This window comes from Ciconia boyciana, chromosome 1 (genome assembly GCF_034638445.1).
Source record: "Ciconia boyciana chromosome 1, ASM3463844v1, whole genome shotgun sequence".
NCBI lineage: Eukaryota > Metazoa > Chordata > Aves > Ciconiiformes > Ciconiidae > Ciconia > Ciconia boyciana.
The window spans coordinates 57,022,913-57,038,953 of NC_132934.1; the positions used below are offsets into that span (position 1 = coordinate 57,022,913).

Consider the following 16,041-nt stretch of genomic DNA (forward strand, 5'->3'; position numbering starts at 1 on the left):
TAATTCTATTTTTATCTTTTACTCAAGAAATATTTGACTATAAAAGTTTTGTCCACTATCCCAAATAATTTGAAACTAATCACCTGGAGGGTGTGGTCCACAATGGGAAAAGTCTGAAGGAGAAGAGGCATTTTGTTTGTTTTTAAGAAACAGATGCTACCATCTATTTGGAAGAAGTTCCAGTCCTTTGTTACAGTAGCTCAGGTTTAGTGATCAGCAAGGGGAGTTGATAGGGATAGGGGAATAGTGCAATTATTAAGAAAAAGGACTGGTAAAGACTGAAGAAAAGTGACTCGTCTATCAGCAGGATGTATATGGTTTTGGCCATGTTGTTTCGAAGCTGAGGATGTCTGCATGTTTATGTTAACACTGGGTCTCCTTGTCCTTGGAATGAAATTGCCTCATCAGCAGAGCCCCTTAGGGGATTGGAAGTCTACCCAAGACGTCATCCTTCTCTTTTATAGGGGAGAAAACTGCCAGTTCTAGTGTGTCTGACCCCTTCCTCCCCCCTCCCTTTTACTTACAGAGCATCAAGGGGCGGACCTTACTTCTGCAAACTACACATCTTGCGTTCCCCTTTGAGTATTCATTTTTCTCCGAGCAGTAATTTGATTCTGGGCTGTTCCAACTTGCCTGTAGTGAATAAGCAGAGAACTGCGTGTTGAAAGGCTGAGTTTTCTCCGTAGGCACAGTTTTCATCATATAAGGATGAGAATTTCTTGCAAGTTTTGAACGAGATTAAAGTTGAGAGGTCCTCTTGGATTTTTTTTTTTTTTTTTTACATATCTATATCTATCTATCTATGTATAAAGAGAGGCCTTTAAAGGATTGTAACTGTTGAGGAAAGGATCAACATGACACTGCTGGAACCAGAAATGCAGATGGCAACACTCCAATCAGGTATCACCCCAAACATATCCCATGGGTAAATTTTGCTAGGGAATCATGGTCGCTGAACTGTATAGGGAGTGCCAGGAGGCTATGTGACTTTGAGTAAAGACAAATTAGAGAGCTGTGGTAACTTCATGTGCAGGTTGCAGATGGATACTAGTTGGATGTTAAATACTGATCACTTTAAAGCTTCATCAGAGATAAAATTATCTTTCTGTTCTTCAATTGTTGGTCCCCAGTGTTAAATTTAAGTGCCTCATGAAGATTAGAAAATCCCAGTCAAATTTAGGACTTGTTCTAAATAAATTTCCTCTGTTCAGCTTTTGGCTGATTTATGCGGTTTTATTGTTAATTATTTTTTGATGAAACACATTCTTTATACTTTGGAGAGATTTTAAATTGCCTATTTTGGGGAAAAACACTTCTGCTTTAAAACTTTCCAATACTTGTTTTATACCTTGAAAGACTGTTTCCTTGAGAATTAAAATGGTATTGTGTTTATATGATTTTGTCCTAAATACTATGGTCTATTTTGTGATACTGTGCTTACCTTTTAGACATGTACAGAGTTGCATTTATGCCGTGTAAGACATCCTAGAATGAGAATTATCTGTTAATGACAGTATGGTGTACTTCTGTAGAGCATTTTTATCTGAGGCTTTAGAACATTCTGTAGTTATGAAACTTAACAAATATGTATAGATATGAGTGTCCTCTGTTCTATGGATGGGAACAGAGACTGACTGTAACCTTGATAAGATCCGACTGCAAGCTAGTAGTAGCCTAGGAGTTTGGGTTTGCATTTGTGTACTCTTAATCTCTTGTAGAGTGTTGCCTGAAAAGCAGCACATACGTAATGCCAAAAGTGTCAAGACAGACTTGTTTCTGAAAGTTAAATGCTTTTTCTTTTCCTCAATTAGTGATGTTGAAAGAGACAAATAAAACAATAACTTCATAGTTTAATATAGTTTTTTCAGAAGTTGCTGTTATTTTTTCTGAATTTGTGGCACTGATTTCCCTTAGAGTCTTACGTTTTGTAAAATATCTGTGAAGATTGTGTATGTTTATAAAGATCCTCCTGTATGACCTTTATTTTATAGTTCTGATATATGGTTGTATTCTTTGTTGTTTAGAGAACCAAAGCATGTTTTTTCCACCTCCTGTTGTGGATAGGAAAGGCAAGAGAGGTGTTATGGCAGGCTGCATCTTATATGGAATACATAGTTCTTGTCTCAATTCAGAAGGGTGGTTGGACGCAATACATCATCCCTCCGGTCATAGTCTTTCAGTCTGTGAATTTTGGAGGTAGGATTTAGACATTAGCAAGGTGTTTGGTATTGAACAGGATGTGTATGGCAAGACGGTATGTAATCTGTCTTTGCTGTAAAGACACTTTTTTTTTCTTGATATGACAGTTGTTACGTAAAGGCCTGAAAAAGATGTTTACCTCAATGTGCTTTGTTTCTAATAGATTTTCTAATTAATTTTTTTGCAGACAGGGAAGAGCCATGGAATTTACATTTCAGGGTTCTTGTAACTGAATTTGTGCATGATATTCTGGGGAAACTCACAGAATAAAGTAGGACTTGTTAACATTAGGGAAATAGCCTTCATATTAGTATTACTTTTTTCAAAACTTTTTATTTGTGGCTGTGTTTCTCGTTTCTTCCAAATCATGAAAACTCCTGAGGCTTGCATTTAATTTTTAGGGTGAGAGTTTCTCCCACTAAAGAGTACTTGTATGTAGCTTTCCCCTCAGTCAGCTAACCCTAGTCATAGATTATGCAGTGGCGTTCTGCAATGTTGAGGCAATTTCCTGGCAAGCTTAGCTTACCTAATGAAGGATACGGATTTATTGCACCTCTTCCATCAGTGGCAGCTCTCTTTTCTCCTGGATCAACCACTGATGGAAAAATATTAAGCAAGAAGCAGGCAAATATTTACGTAAATGGATTCACAAGATTGGTGGGGAAATTAAGTATGACAACAGGATGGAACCTTATGCTTAGTAAGTTTTAAAGATCAGTCTTGAAGAATAGAAGTGTATTACAAGCTTCTAGATAAGGAAAAAAGCTACTTGATGCTGAGACCAAATTGTTCAACATATTTTTTCTAAGAAGAAATTAATATTTAGTGACTTCAGCTGCTGTTGGTTGCTACTGTTATTTGGCTTAGTGAGGTAATTAAGTTGTCAGTTGGGCAAACCACTTGAGACTTTTTAGAGACTGAAATTGGATCTCCTTTCCATTGAGAGCTAGAATCATCTAATGAGGAAAGACTTAACTTCTCAAGGCTTCTTGGTCATTATGTTCATCTCCAGAAGCCCTACTGGAAAAATGGAAGCTGGAAACAGTTGTCCCAGTCAACTCATCAAGGTTTCTGAACAGCCATTGAAGAAGTAGGAGAATCGTGACCTAAGCTGGGTAAATAAATTATCCTGATAGACCTTACACAGCTTGCACTCCATAGACCAAATGTTCTTAAAAGCATGTGGGTCATAAGACTGTGCTTATTTAATGCTTGGGTACTAATGGGAGTCCATTCAAGAACAGTATCTGAAGCTGTAGCTGACATAGGAAATAATGTTTGTATTCCATGTTGGTGGGCACATAAAAAGCAACACCTTTGATACTAAAGATGAGAAAACATTCTTAATATTTTAGAGAAAGAACTGAGAGGGAGAATACAACTTTACTATTCTGGGAGCAGAATAGCTTAAGCAGGGAGGGACTAGTTCTTCAGAACAAACCATAAGTGAAGCAGGAACAATATGACTAGTGAGGTGCACATTGTATTAACCAGAAAAAATTAAACACACCTGTCAAACCAAAAAAGGGAAGAGTAAAAAATCAATACAAGTGATGACAGCTGACGAAGAAAAAGTAAAAGTGAAAATCAGTCTGAAAAGACATTTCAAAAAGGCAGTAGGCCCAGAAAAAATTGCGAAAATAAGAGCAGAAACTTAACTACTGTATTTGATATCTCATTGGACTACTGAACTTTTTTGAAGAATGGTGGTATTACTGACCCAGTCATTCAAAAAGCAGTCATACACAGTGAGGCAAAATTCTACATTCATATTCAAGAATACAGTTTTGGAAACAGCCCTGTGCCAGTTTGTGTGTTTTCATTCTGTTGAAAATGAAGCTGATGTGCAGGTCTATACCAAGCTCTTGGCAGTGGGAGGTCCCTCATTAGTGTTTTTCTCCAAGAGTCACTTGGTCCTTTTTGCTGCCTTGACTCTCTCAGCATATGACTCATTTGTTTTCTTTATATTTATTTGCTGATTCCAAAAGCTTGCTGTTTCCTTCTCATTATCTACTTCAACCTAATCTCCCTATGTAGCCTCTTTTTGTGTTCCCCTGAAGCCTTTGTGTTATTCATGTCAATACCTAATTATCCCATGTGGAGATCTTGCAAATTCTTTTGCTGTTGGTCACTGTTCGGTCAAGATATGGACTGAATAGTTTGTTGATATGACCTGGCTTTGTTTGTAATAGACTGTTTGGCCCACTGAAAGAATGAGTCATGATTATTATTTTCTTTTTCTTTTTTCTTTCTTTTTTTTTAATGAAGAGGGAAGAGTGCTAGAAGAATACTTTTTTGACACAATCTACAATCCAGTAACACTTAAAACTGTTTTTGTTTTTGAACAGCCATATGAGGGACTCGTGCAACTTAGGGAAATCTCAGGAGTCTTGGATGTGCTACTGGCCTCTATATAAAAATTTTGTGCTTAAATGGCAAATACAAACTTCCAGAGATAATTTAACTTTCTTTATTTTAGTTATTATTGTTCACAAGTTTCTTTTTATGACTCCTAGCAGGTGGCTGGGCAGAAATGTGTGTGCAGTACACATAGAGAGGTACAATCAGCCAGATAGATAAACCCTAAATTTCAGATAATTTTTTGCAGACATTTTGCATGTATGGGTAAGTTATGGCCACTTCGGGTCACTTACAGTCTAACAGTGCATTGCCAGAATTAATGGATGTTAACACTTGGCCAAATGGCTACTTTTATTAATGAATTCTATTTCCCCTAAATTTTGCTCTACTTAAAACCTTCTTTGTTTACTGTTCTGGGTAGCATTGGTTTGTTTCTGTGCACTACACTGTGGTTTGCACTGTCTTGGTATATGTTGCATGTTAATAATTGTCTCTGTGTAATCTTAATTTCTTTCTGTGAGTATACTGGAAAAAATTAAAATCTGTTCAGCATAGAGTGATCTATTGGATAGCATCTTTGGGTTTTGGTACGTTGTTCCATTGACCTGCTGAAAAAAATCTTAGAATCTATTACAGATCAAGCCAGGTATGCAAACCGGAAGCAGGTTGTTCTAAACTGTTAGAACTGTGGTTTAGATGAACCAAGATGGTTTTCTCCATGCGTATTGAGAGAACAAAAGAAGTGTTGTTTTGAAGTCAGCACTGTAAATGAGTATAGAAATAATTCAGTTCTCTATAGTGGATAAAACTTGACTTCTCTGATCTAATTTGCTTTGTATCCATCTGGTTCTGAAAAAGGAACAATCATTTCAGCTGAAAATCAGTGTCATCCTGAACTGAATGTAAAACTTCACTCTTTTTCAGGGGAAAAGTTGCATGTTTGAGCTACTTTAGCAGATTAGGGTTATATTAAACTCAATTTAGGACAAACCGATGCTGATCCCATTCATTCTTTCTTTCAAAACACATCTCCCAGGCTCTTTCTCTTCCCTCTTTAAAGGATTTAAGTTGAAGTGCTTTAGGCATGTCAGCTGCTAAACTACTTTTAATGGGAAGAAAGGGGACAGCATGTCTGTGTATTCATATTCAGCTCTTTCAGGAGTGACAAATGTCAGAGCTGCAGTTTTTGTGGTTAGTTATCTCTTTTTCGTGTTTTAAATAAAGTTTAAATTCAGTGCTGGGTTTTGGTACTCATAAGAATAACCTCTCATTCATGCACTAAAATGCCTTCTAACTTCATCTTGTCTTTTTCAAGCACCTGTTAGTAGGATTGTTTCCTTACTGTTGTTCTCATTTCCTAGTAAGAGGTTTTTCTAGTTGTGAGTTGTTTCCTCTAGTTTTTGGCATTTCATTTTGTTTGAATAGTAGAACTTAAAATACCGATTATTTTTTTGTCGTCGTCTTTCTTTTTCCTCTCCCGCATCCCCCCCCGCACCCCCCATCCCACCCCGGAGTTTCGAGATTGCAATGAGTTCTTGAATCAACACAATCAGGATTTTCGTTTTGGATGGAGGGTGAAGGTGAGGGGAAAACATTCCTACCTTTATAGTTTGCATCATCACCACTTTAAAAATAGAACTTTTCATTTCAGTTTGGAATGTATGGCATTTGGAAATGTAACCTTTTGTATCTAGGTAGCAAGTTCCTGGGGAGTGTAAAGAGTTCCCTGGTTGCTGGTACAGTTCCCTGAGATGTGTATATTCTGAGTAGTGATAAAATGACTCTTCGCTGGCTTTTAACCAGAATCCTGCATGTGATCCAAAGGCTGAACAAAGTTATGTGAGCTTCGTCGTCATCATGCAGTGGGAATTCTTTCCGAAGCAGCAAATGGGACGTTCCTGAAGTCAGCTTTGAATATGGAAATTTTTATGCCAGAGCTACTAACTGCGTGAAGTTCTGAGTTGGCTGTTACAAGACATGGAGTGAGGAGTGCACAACTGTAAGCTGCACATTACTGAGTTATTCCATTCATGAAAGATTTGAACATATCCTTTTGCTGCCTTTTATCCCTGTGATTAACTATTGAGTAATCAAATCACTGTGGTGTTGTGTTAGCCAAACTAGAGTTAAAGGACTGTATAGAAACTAAATATGTAAAGGATGCTTTCTTTTTTTTTGTCAAGAATGACAGCCTACAATAAAGACTACTCATTAGAATCACTTAGTTGAGCAGTACCAATTCTGCTGACAACTTTAAATTTAAACAAGAAACTGCTGCATATCTGTTAAAACCTGGAGTAAGTATTTGTTGAAGTGTTAAATTACCTTTTAAAAATAGTAATTTTTTCTCTATTTGCTTTGAAAATACTCTGTTCATTCATTTTATGCAGCAAGTGTTACACCACAGGTTGAGAAAAAAGGGAGTAGGAAAAAAACACCCAGGCAGCTTTTTGTCTTTATCCATTCTGTGAACTAAGATGAACTTGCAAGGGCACACAGAGGCTGCATTTGTTCTAAAACAGCAAAGATGTGGTAGACACAAAACAATTATTCATGGACTGCTTTGTTTCCTAACCTTTCTTACGGCTCCAGCTTACTTTAAATTGTAACTATTGAGAAATAACTTTAAGGGAGGGGGGTGTGTGTGTGTGCGTTTTAACCAGTTTCCAGTCTACATACTAAGATTGTCATCATCATACTGTAATTTTTTGTATCATTCACCAATTGTTATTAAAAACTAAATTAAAGTTTAAAATGCATGTAAACTCATGTCAGGTTTTATATGCTGTAACTTTAATCAAAGCAGAGTCTTCCTTGCTGCAAAATTAATGCATTATGTATAATGGGCCCTATTTAATTGCTGTCATCATATTCTGTAAGTTACCTGTTCATTTACATGATGAATATGAATCAACCTTTCTTTAGGAACATAGTTCAAGTGCATGAGCAAAATGAATTAAAAAAGAATTATTTAAATCAGCTTCTTATTTGGGGTCTTTAGGCATGATTGTATAAAAATTACTTAATGATTATTTAAATAGGCTCAGACTGATCATTGTTATCTTTGTGGCTCAGGCTGATCATAGTCATCTTTGTGGCCTGGCACTAATTTAGGTTCTGGATTAATATCTGAACGTGTGTTATGCTGAGTCTCTCTAAACTGGTATGATGATTACACCGTGCATGCTTTGCCTGAAGGGATACAGTGCAGACGCACATCCGTTCTATCTTCCAGTTACCTGGTTACTCCTTACTATCCAGTGTTTGCCAGATTTAAGAGATGACTAATGTTTAACAAAGCGCTCAAGTTTCCATTCCTGTGTGATAGCAGAAATTTACATTAGGGTTTAGATTCAGGAATTTTTTTTTTTGTAATAATGGGATTCATGTCCAGTCTACATTTTGATTCTAGGCATTAAAATATGAATTTTTTTATATCTAAGCTTCAATATGAATCTCTCTAATGTATGCCCAGAGCTGTATAGATCAGTGGTGGAGATTATAGGTAACTGTTAAGGTTTTTGGAATGTCTGTGATGTTGTTGTTTGATGTTATGTGGAAACTGACATAGATACATTTTAATATTTAACTGTTTGCTGTCTGCTTTTACCAGTCTCAAATGACTCCTGCAGCACAAACACCCCCCTCCCCCAACCAAACAAAAAATCCCACAAAAAAACCAAACCCCCAAACCTGAGGTAACCTACAGCTTCCTGTTGCATCTGGATGCTCCTTGCTGCTGAGCTGATGCACCTCAGTTCAGACTTACAGCACCCTCTGCTGTTCTGACCTTGGGGTTCTTCCAAGAAGAGACTGACACTTGTTTCAAATTGTCTTTTCAAATGCAGAACCTCAGCTGGTTATCTTGAGGCGGTCTGAACTTTTTTTTTCGCTTGTGACTAAGGAAACATGAGCCCTGCTTTATGGGGGTGAAACTAGAATCATCTTCTTAGTGGAAGAAATATTGCCCCCCTGTCCCCTCAGTTTCTTTGTCAAGAGAATTTTACTAACAGAATCAATATAGGAAAGTAGTTTAATTACATTGGCACAGCTCCCTTTTGTAATTAACCTTAGTGTGGTTTAAGAATGTTGTATAACTTAGCAATAGTTTAAGTAGGTAAAGAGTTATAAAGAAACAGAACTGGAATTACCCTTCAGGGTCACAGAGCCCACTCCCCTGCTTTTGCAAGTAATCAGGTCATATAATCCCCTTCAAAGTTTATCAAGCACCATTTTAAAAAGTGTTAGATTTCTCACTTGTCAGCAACTCATACTGGAAAGTTGTCCTAGAATTTCTCTCTTTGGTTAAAAATCTTCTAATTTTCAATATTAAATGAACATGTGTGTCAGTGTCTTTTAGTCCAAATAGCTTTTTGTGGTTAAACTGATTCAAACCTTAATGCAGGCAAAATATCTTCACTAGAAGAAGATGCATCCACTTATGATATCCTTAAGTAGGCAAGTGCTAAAGTAGTGTCTGCTAATGTGAGCTGCTGAATAATTTTTTGTATCTTTCTATCATGATGCTTATTTTAAATCAGATCCTCTAAGTAATGTTAATGATACTTCCTAGGCATTATGCGCAGCATTGGAATCCCAACAGGTTAGGAACCTATTTAATTATCCAGCGTGAGAAGTAGGTTGAAAAATGTATTTATGGTTTTGTAGTCTTTTCCATTTTCTTTGCCCTGATTGTTTTTTCTCAAACAAGTGTATCCCAAATAAAGAAGTTGCAGCTTCCAGTGGAGCACAAGCTGGCTTGATCAGCCTGTAATGATAAATGACCTTGATGAGGATGAGATCCCCTCCCCCCGCTGGAGATATTGAAGCTGGTTTTCCTTGTCTATGTCTTTCAATATTTGAGAATTGGATTTTGCTTTCACTGGTGTCAACTCAAATTAAATATATGCCTTTTAAAAATAAATGGAGTAGTTCTGATTTATTAAAGTTACTATCTGACACTGAGGTACCGTTAGTTAAAAATTACAACTCTGAAAACTTTTGGTTAAGCTCTTCAGAAAGTACCTTGAGCTTGACTTATTGCAAAACACTCCCAAGGCTTAGAGCCTTCAACGTTCTTTCACTGAAAGCTGAAATAAACAGAAAACACTTTGCAGTACGCCTTTGCTGACCCCATGTTACCTCAAACTAAGCAAGAACAAGATCCAGATTAATCCAGAGACTAACATGTGAGTGTCTGAAACAGTGTAGTGTATGAAAAGTGGTCTCTCAGGCAGGAAAACTTTAGCCCATTTAAAGGTTGAAGCGTCTTTAAGTTTAAGCTAGAAAGTTACCTGCAGCCTAAATGGGCCAGAAAAGAATAGCAATTTTAAACAGAAATGCAATATTCTACAGAAGTTTAAGTAAGTTGTTGGGTTTTTTATTTTATTTTGGTTTCCATACAACTTTAAATGTACTACACACAATCTCATTTCTGTTTGGGTTTTTTTTTTGGTGTGTGGTTTTTTTTTTTCTTTTTTCTTTTCTTTTGTTAAGCTTTGTTTTCTTCTCCTCCTTGTACTGGGCTTTTGCATTTTGGTGGCAGACTAAGTGATTGCTTATAATAAACTGCTCCACTCCTCCCAGTTTTCCTCAGAGAGAGGCACTCACTGTTTGCTGTGGCTGTTGATTTAGTGCCTGGGAAGAATGAGGTTTTTTGGACCACTTCCTCGTCACTCTCTCGCTAAGGGAGCCTGCGTCATTGAGAAATGTTTAACCTTCTGGCCCTGAAGCGGGACTGGAAACTTTGCTGCAAAATCTAGAAGCTAAAACTAGATCTTGAAAATGTTATTTATGCAAGCTACTCTTTCCTTTGATTTAATTAGGACAGGAGATTGCAGAGCTTGATTTAGAGTTTTGAGTAGCTAATAATTTGGAGAGTGAGCAGGAGGGAAAAATTAGTTCTTTAGTGAAGAATGGTGAGTAACTAGTTTAGGGGAGGAGGAGAGAAGAGTTGGGGGCAGAAGACGGGAAAGTGTGGGAGGACTGCGTGGGGAAAGGCAGTCCTAAGATTGTAATTCTGGCATTGTCAAATGCTTAAGTAGTTCTCTCTAATTTGTGTAAGGAGGCTGGCTTTGCATAATTTTATTCATATTACACGATGGTTTCAAGATGCTGATAGCAGAAGCATATCCTGAAAAAGCATTGTGGAACAGTTGTTTTCAGACTTAACCTTGAAGCATGAGTTGGTTGTGGAGAGCTAGGGGCCTAAATTGTGGTGGAAGCTTTTATTTCCAGAGGTTTGAGCTAATAATAGATACTGCCTCTCCCTGTAAACTTTGGTATGACTACTATATGTCTGATTTTTCCAGACTGTCCACTTTTTTTCCTCCCTCCACTCCCCCCATCTGGACTACAGGGGTTCTTCTAAGACTTGTGCAGAATTTCCAGATGTCTGGCTGCCCTGCTGGAACTACACCCCATTAACTGAGAGGGCAGAAGACATTCAGGAATCCCAGACGTTTCTGCAGCATAATCATAATAAATCTGACATATCTCGAAAATGTTGTCCTTTTGCAAATTAAGTATATAATGTGCTTGTAGTGCAGAGAGTAATCCTCGTGTGTCCACAGAGTGTTGGACTTATTGTACATGCTCTGGCAATCTACACAACATGTGCTTGTGTGTTTTATATTCCAAACAGAAATGTGTCAGCTCTGTCTCTTGGGGTCCAACCTCTTCATGGTAAAGAGATTGAAACTAAAATGAAGAAGCTTGACTGAAGGTTGAAATAACAGGAAATGGTTTGAACTGTCCCAATGATTTGTCATGACACATGGAAGGGAGGGGAAGGGGCTGTACTTTTCACTCCTCTCTTTTTCATCATTAGCAACTCAGTGCACCTGCTGCTTACCCCCAGCTAGTGTGGATGTAAATTGGACAATTGGACTTTTTTGTGAGCAGCCTAATTCACTTTTGAAAACAAAGCCATTTAAAAAAAAAGTTTTCTGCTGGATCAGTGAGCTGAATTAACTCACTGAACTTTCTTAGGAAACCTAGAGCCATCAAAAAGAAGGATGAGAAGTGGAGCAAGATGCTAGATTATTTCATCTGGCTTTGGTCACATCACTCAAACTGTCTGTACTAAATAGTGAAACTGAGTAAGGTAGAAGAGAACCAATTTCAACTCTGAAGTCATCAGTAGGATGAGAAAACTGCTGAACACTAGATCATGGAACCAGTAAAGAGTGGCAGTGGCTGGGCAATAAGTCTAGGAGAGAGAAAAGATCAGGCAGCAAGGAAGGATATACAGTGTGTGATAGACTCAAATAATTAAGAAATGTATGAAATTAGAAGTGGGTAATTTTTTAGGGTCCAGAGTACGTCACTCTGGAGAATATTAAAAATATGTGCATTTTCCCAGTATGAGGTTTGTAATGTTAGAAATTTTTTTTTTGTTTTTACTCTGAGGTTGCTACATATCTATGAACAGACAAGCAAGCTGCTGGAAAAAGGATGATTATATGTCTATCACAGAATGGTTGAAGTTGGAAGGGACCTCTGTAGGTCATCTTGTCCAACACCCCTGCTCAAACAGGGCCACCTAGAGCCAGTTGCATAGGACCATGTCCAGACAGCTTTTGAATATTTCCAAGGATGGAGACTCCACAACCTCCCTGGGCAAACTGTGGCAGTGTTCAGTCACCCTCACAGTAAAAAAGTGTTTCCTGATGTTCAGAGGGAACCTCCTGTGTTTCAGTTTGTGCCCATTGCCTCTGGTCCTGCCCTGTCCCTGGGCACCACTGAGAAGAGCCTGGCTCTGTCTTCTTTCTACCCTTCCTTCAAGTATTTATACACATTTGAGGCCAAATGTGTGGCCTCACCAATGCTGAGTAGAGGGGAAGGATCACTTCCCATGATCTGCTGGGAACATTCCTCCTAATCCAGCCGGGGATACATTAGCCTTCTTTGTCCCAAGGGCACGTTGCTGGCTCGTGTTAAACTTGGTGTCCACCAGGACCTCCAGGTCCTTTTCTGCCAAGCTGCTTTCCAGCCACTCAGCCCCCAGCATGTGCTGGTACATCCTCTGGGCCCAGCCATTCAGGCAGTTTTGAATCCACCTCACTGTCTCCTCATCCAGCCCATACTTCCATCAGCTTCTTTATGAGGCTTTTACAGGACACAGTGTCAAAAGCCTTCCTGAAGTCAGGGTAGACAATATCCAGTGCCCTCCCCTCTTCTACCATGTCTGTCTCTCCACATTGTAGCTCAAACCTAAAGACGAGTTTTGCGCAATAGCTGTCATGCTCAGGCAAAAATATTTTCTGATAGGAGAGAATTGTGAGTTTATAGTAAATTCTGGACTTAGTATAGCATGGTTGCCAAAGGAAGCATATGGCAATGTCTATACTGTTAAAATTGTTTTTGTTCTACAGAGTTTGTTTGTAAGTGACTTCTGTTCAGCCAGCTGTTAGATGTATTGGGAGCGAGCAGACAAGTCCTGTCAGATCATAAGAACTGGCAGGCATATAAAAACCATATCTTTTTCAGTTGCATGTTTGTCTATTCAATTAGATCATCAACCTGTTTGCTTTTATGCAGTCCCACTTTAATTATCCCTCTCTTGTGTCTGGATTCATAAAATAGATTCAGTAGCCAAGGAAGGATGCTAGGATTTCTAATTCCAGTTCTGACACACAGACTCTGTGTTACATGTAAATCTCTCTACTTGTTTTAACTCAGTTTATCAAACCAAAGTTTTTTTAATAAATTGAACTGTTTAGAATCCATAAATGTGAGGTTCTGAGTGATGAGTTCTGGTAACTCATACCAAAGTGACAAATAGGAGATCTTAAAGGGTTGCCAGACAACTGATGAAAGATAGTGACTGAAGAGGTTTCTCTGCATATTGTTTCAGGTGAGCTCACAGATTTAGGAGGAGGGAAGCGGAACAGGAAGCTGAGGCCTGAATCAGAATGTTCCAAGCACAGTTATCTTTACAGTTATAAGCACTTAGGCTACGTGCCTTTCAATGCTTTTAAGCCAGTTGGGGGTTAAAACTCATAAGACTTGGCAGGTTTTGCTGGGGCAACAGAAGAGGATACACCCTCCTGGTTACGTGCCTTCTCTCTTTGCTTTCATGGCCAGGATTACCAGAACTCCTTGGTTGTGAGATAAAATTTGTTTTAAAAGTAATCATGCTCCTTGCAAAGGAGGCCTGTGTCTTTGCTTCCTCTCCCCCCTTCTTTTGGGTAACCACATAGGTCAGATCAAACCATGTGCAGTATTTTATTGTACTTTCCCTACCTCTCTAAAATCTTTTCTGCCTTAAACTTCTGCCAGTGATGGTAGTATCATGGCTGCTTAAAAATTTGCAGTCTAGCCTATGTGGAAAGGTCTTTGGGGCAGAGGTTTGGAACTTGGATACGTGCAGGCTAACTTTAGGATGTAAAGCTACAGTGTTACGTTTTGTGGCAATTCCCTTCACATGTGAACTTACACTGAGGTACAAAGCAGTAAAAGCAAGGTAGCTCACCCTGGTTTTCACTGAAGGGAGCTCTTGTCTCTATCTATGCAAAATTACTGTTTCTTGCTTGAGTCTGGTTTTTGGTGAGCTTTTTTCCATCCAGAAATGGTTCTTTTCAAATGCTTGGAAAATGGGATTTATTGTGAACCATGTGAATATTTTAAGTCAATTCAGGTTGTTTGGGGAAAATACTATATTTTGGTCTGGTACCTGCGAGTATTGTGACCAAATCACTGGGGAGAAGTACAAATGATGTATGAACTGGGAGAAGTTGTACATGTCATACCAAGAGTCTGTCTTCTGTTATAGCCTTGAACAGCTTCAAGGAAAATAAACCTTTGGTTTGGTTAATGCAGAATATGATTTACTTAAAAATGTAGTCTATGAAGAAGGAATGGTAGTACTGTCAAAACTGCATCTTCCTGAAGTGATAGGCAAGTGAATGCCATGAAGGCATTAAAGGACTCCGCCCACTGTAGCATAACCAGGATATTTTTTCCTGCTAATCAAAAGTTGAATAATTCAGTGGCATGCAGGTAAAAAAACTATCCCAAATCCATTCTCACTCTGTCTCCCTCTTGAGATTCATGCTTTATGTTGCAGTTAAAGTCTGAAATGTCTGCACATTAGAGGGGCATAAGTCCATAGCAGATCCTGGAAGCCCTTTCCTTCTGCATCAGTGCAGTCCATTCCATGAAATTAAATGCTTGCACGCCTTGACATTGTCTCAGGCCTATTTTATGTTGTAGCTAAAGATTAAAACTCGAACATGCTATGCAGTTTTATATTTGGAACATAAATTCAGTTGACAAAGCCACCATGAAAGCTTGAGATTGGCATCTGTCCAGGGGATAGCTGAGAATTTCGGCACTAAAGGAGGAGTTTGAGCATTTGACATTGGAGGTGATTTATAGATCTTTGTCAATGCAAGAACTGAATTTTACATTCTAAGGACGAAATTATTTCCTGTCTCAAAAAATCCTGACAATAGCTATTTTTTACTGTGGCGTGAGATGAGCATCCGTGACAGTGGAAAAGGGGACCACCACTTTCAGTGGCAGCTAACCACTGAATTGGCTTAGCAGTATCATAAAACTTGCCCTCCTACTTTACCTCATCCGAGCCTCTGCTACTACGTGTCTATGACAAAGCACCTGAACCATTTTTGGAGAAAAAGTTAACAGTTGAAAAAACCCCACATCTAAAATTATTAACATTGGCTACTAAAATATTAAATGAATGGGATGGTTTATGGTCTTTTTAGAATTATACCTCCATTAGTGCATTGTTTCAAGTTGGGAAGCAGTCTGCTGCAACCATAAAAGGTAAACATATTTTAATAAAAATCTAGGTTCTGGAATTGCAATTCTGTATCAGATTAACAAAAAATAATTGTCATATTGGGCCTCAACAATGTTGTTATTTCCCATGTAACTGATGTGTTTGGAGAAGGAACAGTAGGTTTCTAGGCAAAAGTCACAATCCTGTTGCGAGAGTTTACCTAGTAGCTATTCTGCTAGTATAAACTGCGAAGCAAATGAAGGGTTTGCTAATCCTTTCACAGGTAGTGCATGAACATCGAGTGCAGACTGGCTGTTCCTCTCTTACTTTGGTAGTTTAAAAATAGACTGCATTTTCCAAGTGTTTGCAGGTAGCCCCTTTGTGCAGAAGGAGGGTTTGATAGAGAGAAAACCTTTTATTGCCAGAAGCTGAAAGGATGTGGGAGGAAGAAGTGCGAGGTATCTTCTGCTCAGCAACCACAGGAATTAGTGACATAACTTCTCAAACTCTCAGACATGCCTTAACATGAGGGGAAGGGTATCTTTCTCCTGTCCTTTCCCAGTTATTCCCTCCTAAAAAGAAATTGCTGTTTTAAGAGAAATTCAAATTGCCTCCTTTTCCACTCTGTCCTGCTCACTACCCCTCTTGGTCTGGCAGACAGAACTTCCTCCCAGAACTTCCTCTTTTTTTCTGCTCTCGAAAGCAAACCCAAATGTTTTGGGTTTTTCTGTTTT

At 38.5% G+C, this 16,041-nt stretch overlaps 1 protein-coding gene across 5 annotated transcripts in view; it reads left to right on the forward strand.

The window, feature by feature from the left end:
- Positions 1 to 16,041, forward strand: part of MRTFA (myocardin related transcription factor A) — a 102,538-nt gene that overhangs the window by 26,839 nt on the left and 59,658 nt on the right. Inside the window, exon 1 of one of the 5 annotated variants that reach the window (XM_072868513.1) lies at positions 607 to 900. The exons of the other annotated variants lie outside the window; for them this stretch is intronic. Within the exon in view, the coding sequence (XP_072724614.1) occupies positions 855 to 900 (46 nt within the window). The 5' untranslated portion in view covers positions 607 to 854. Of the gene's footprint in view, positions 1 to 606; positions 901 to 16,041 lie in introns of those variants that run through there. 5 annotated transcript variants of the gene reach the window in all.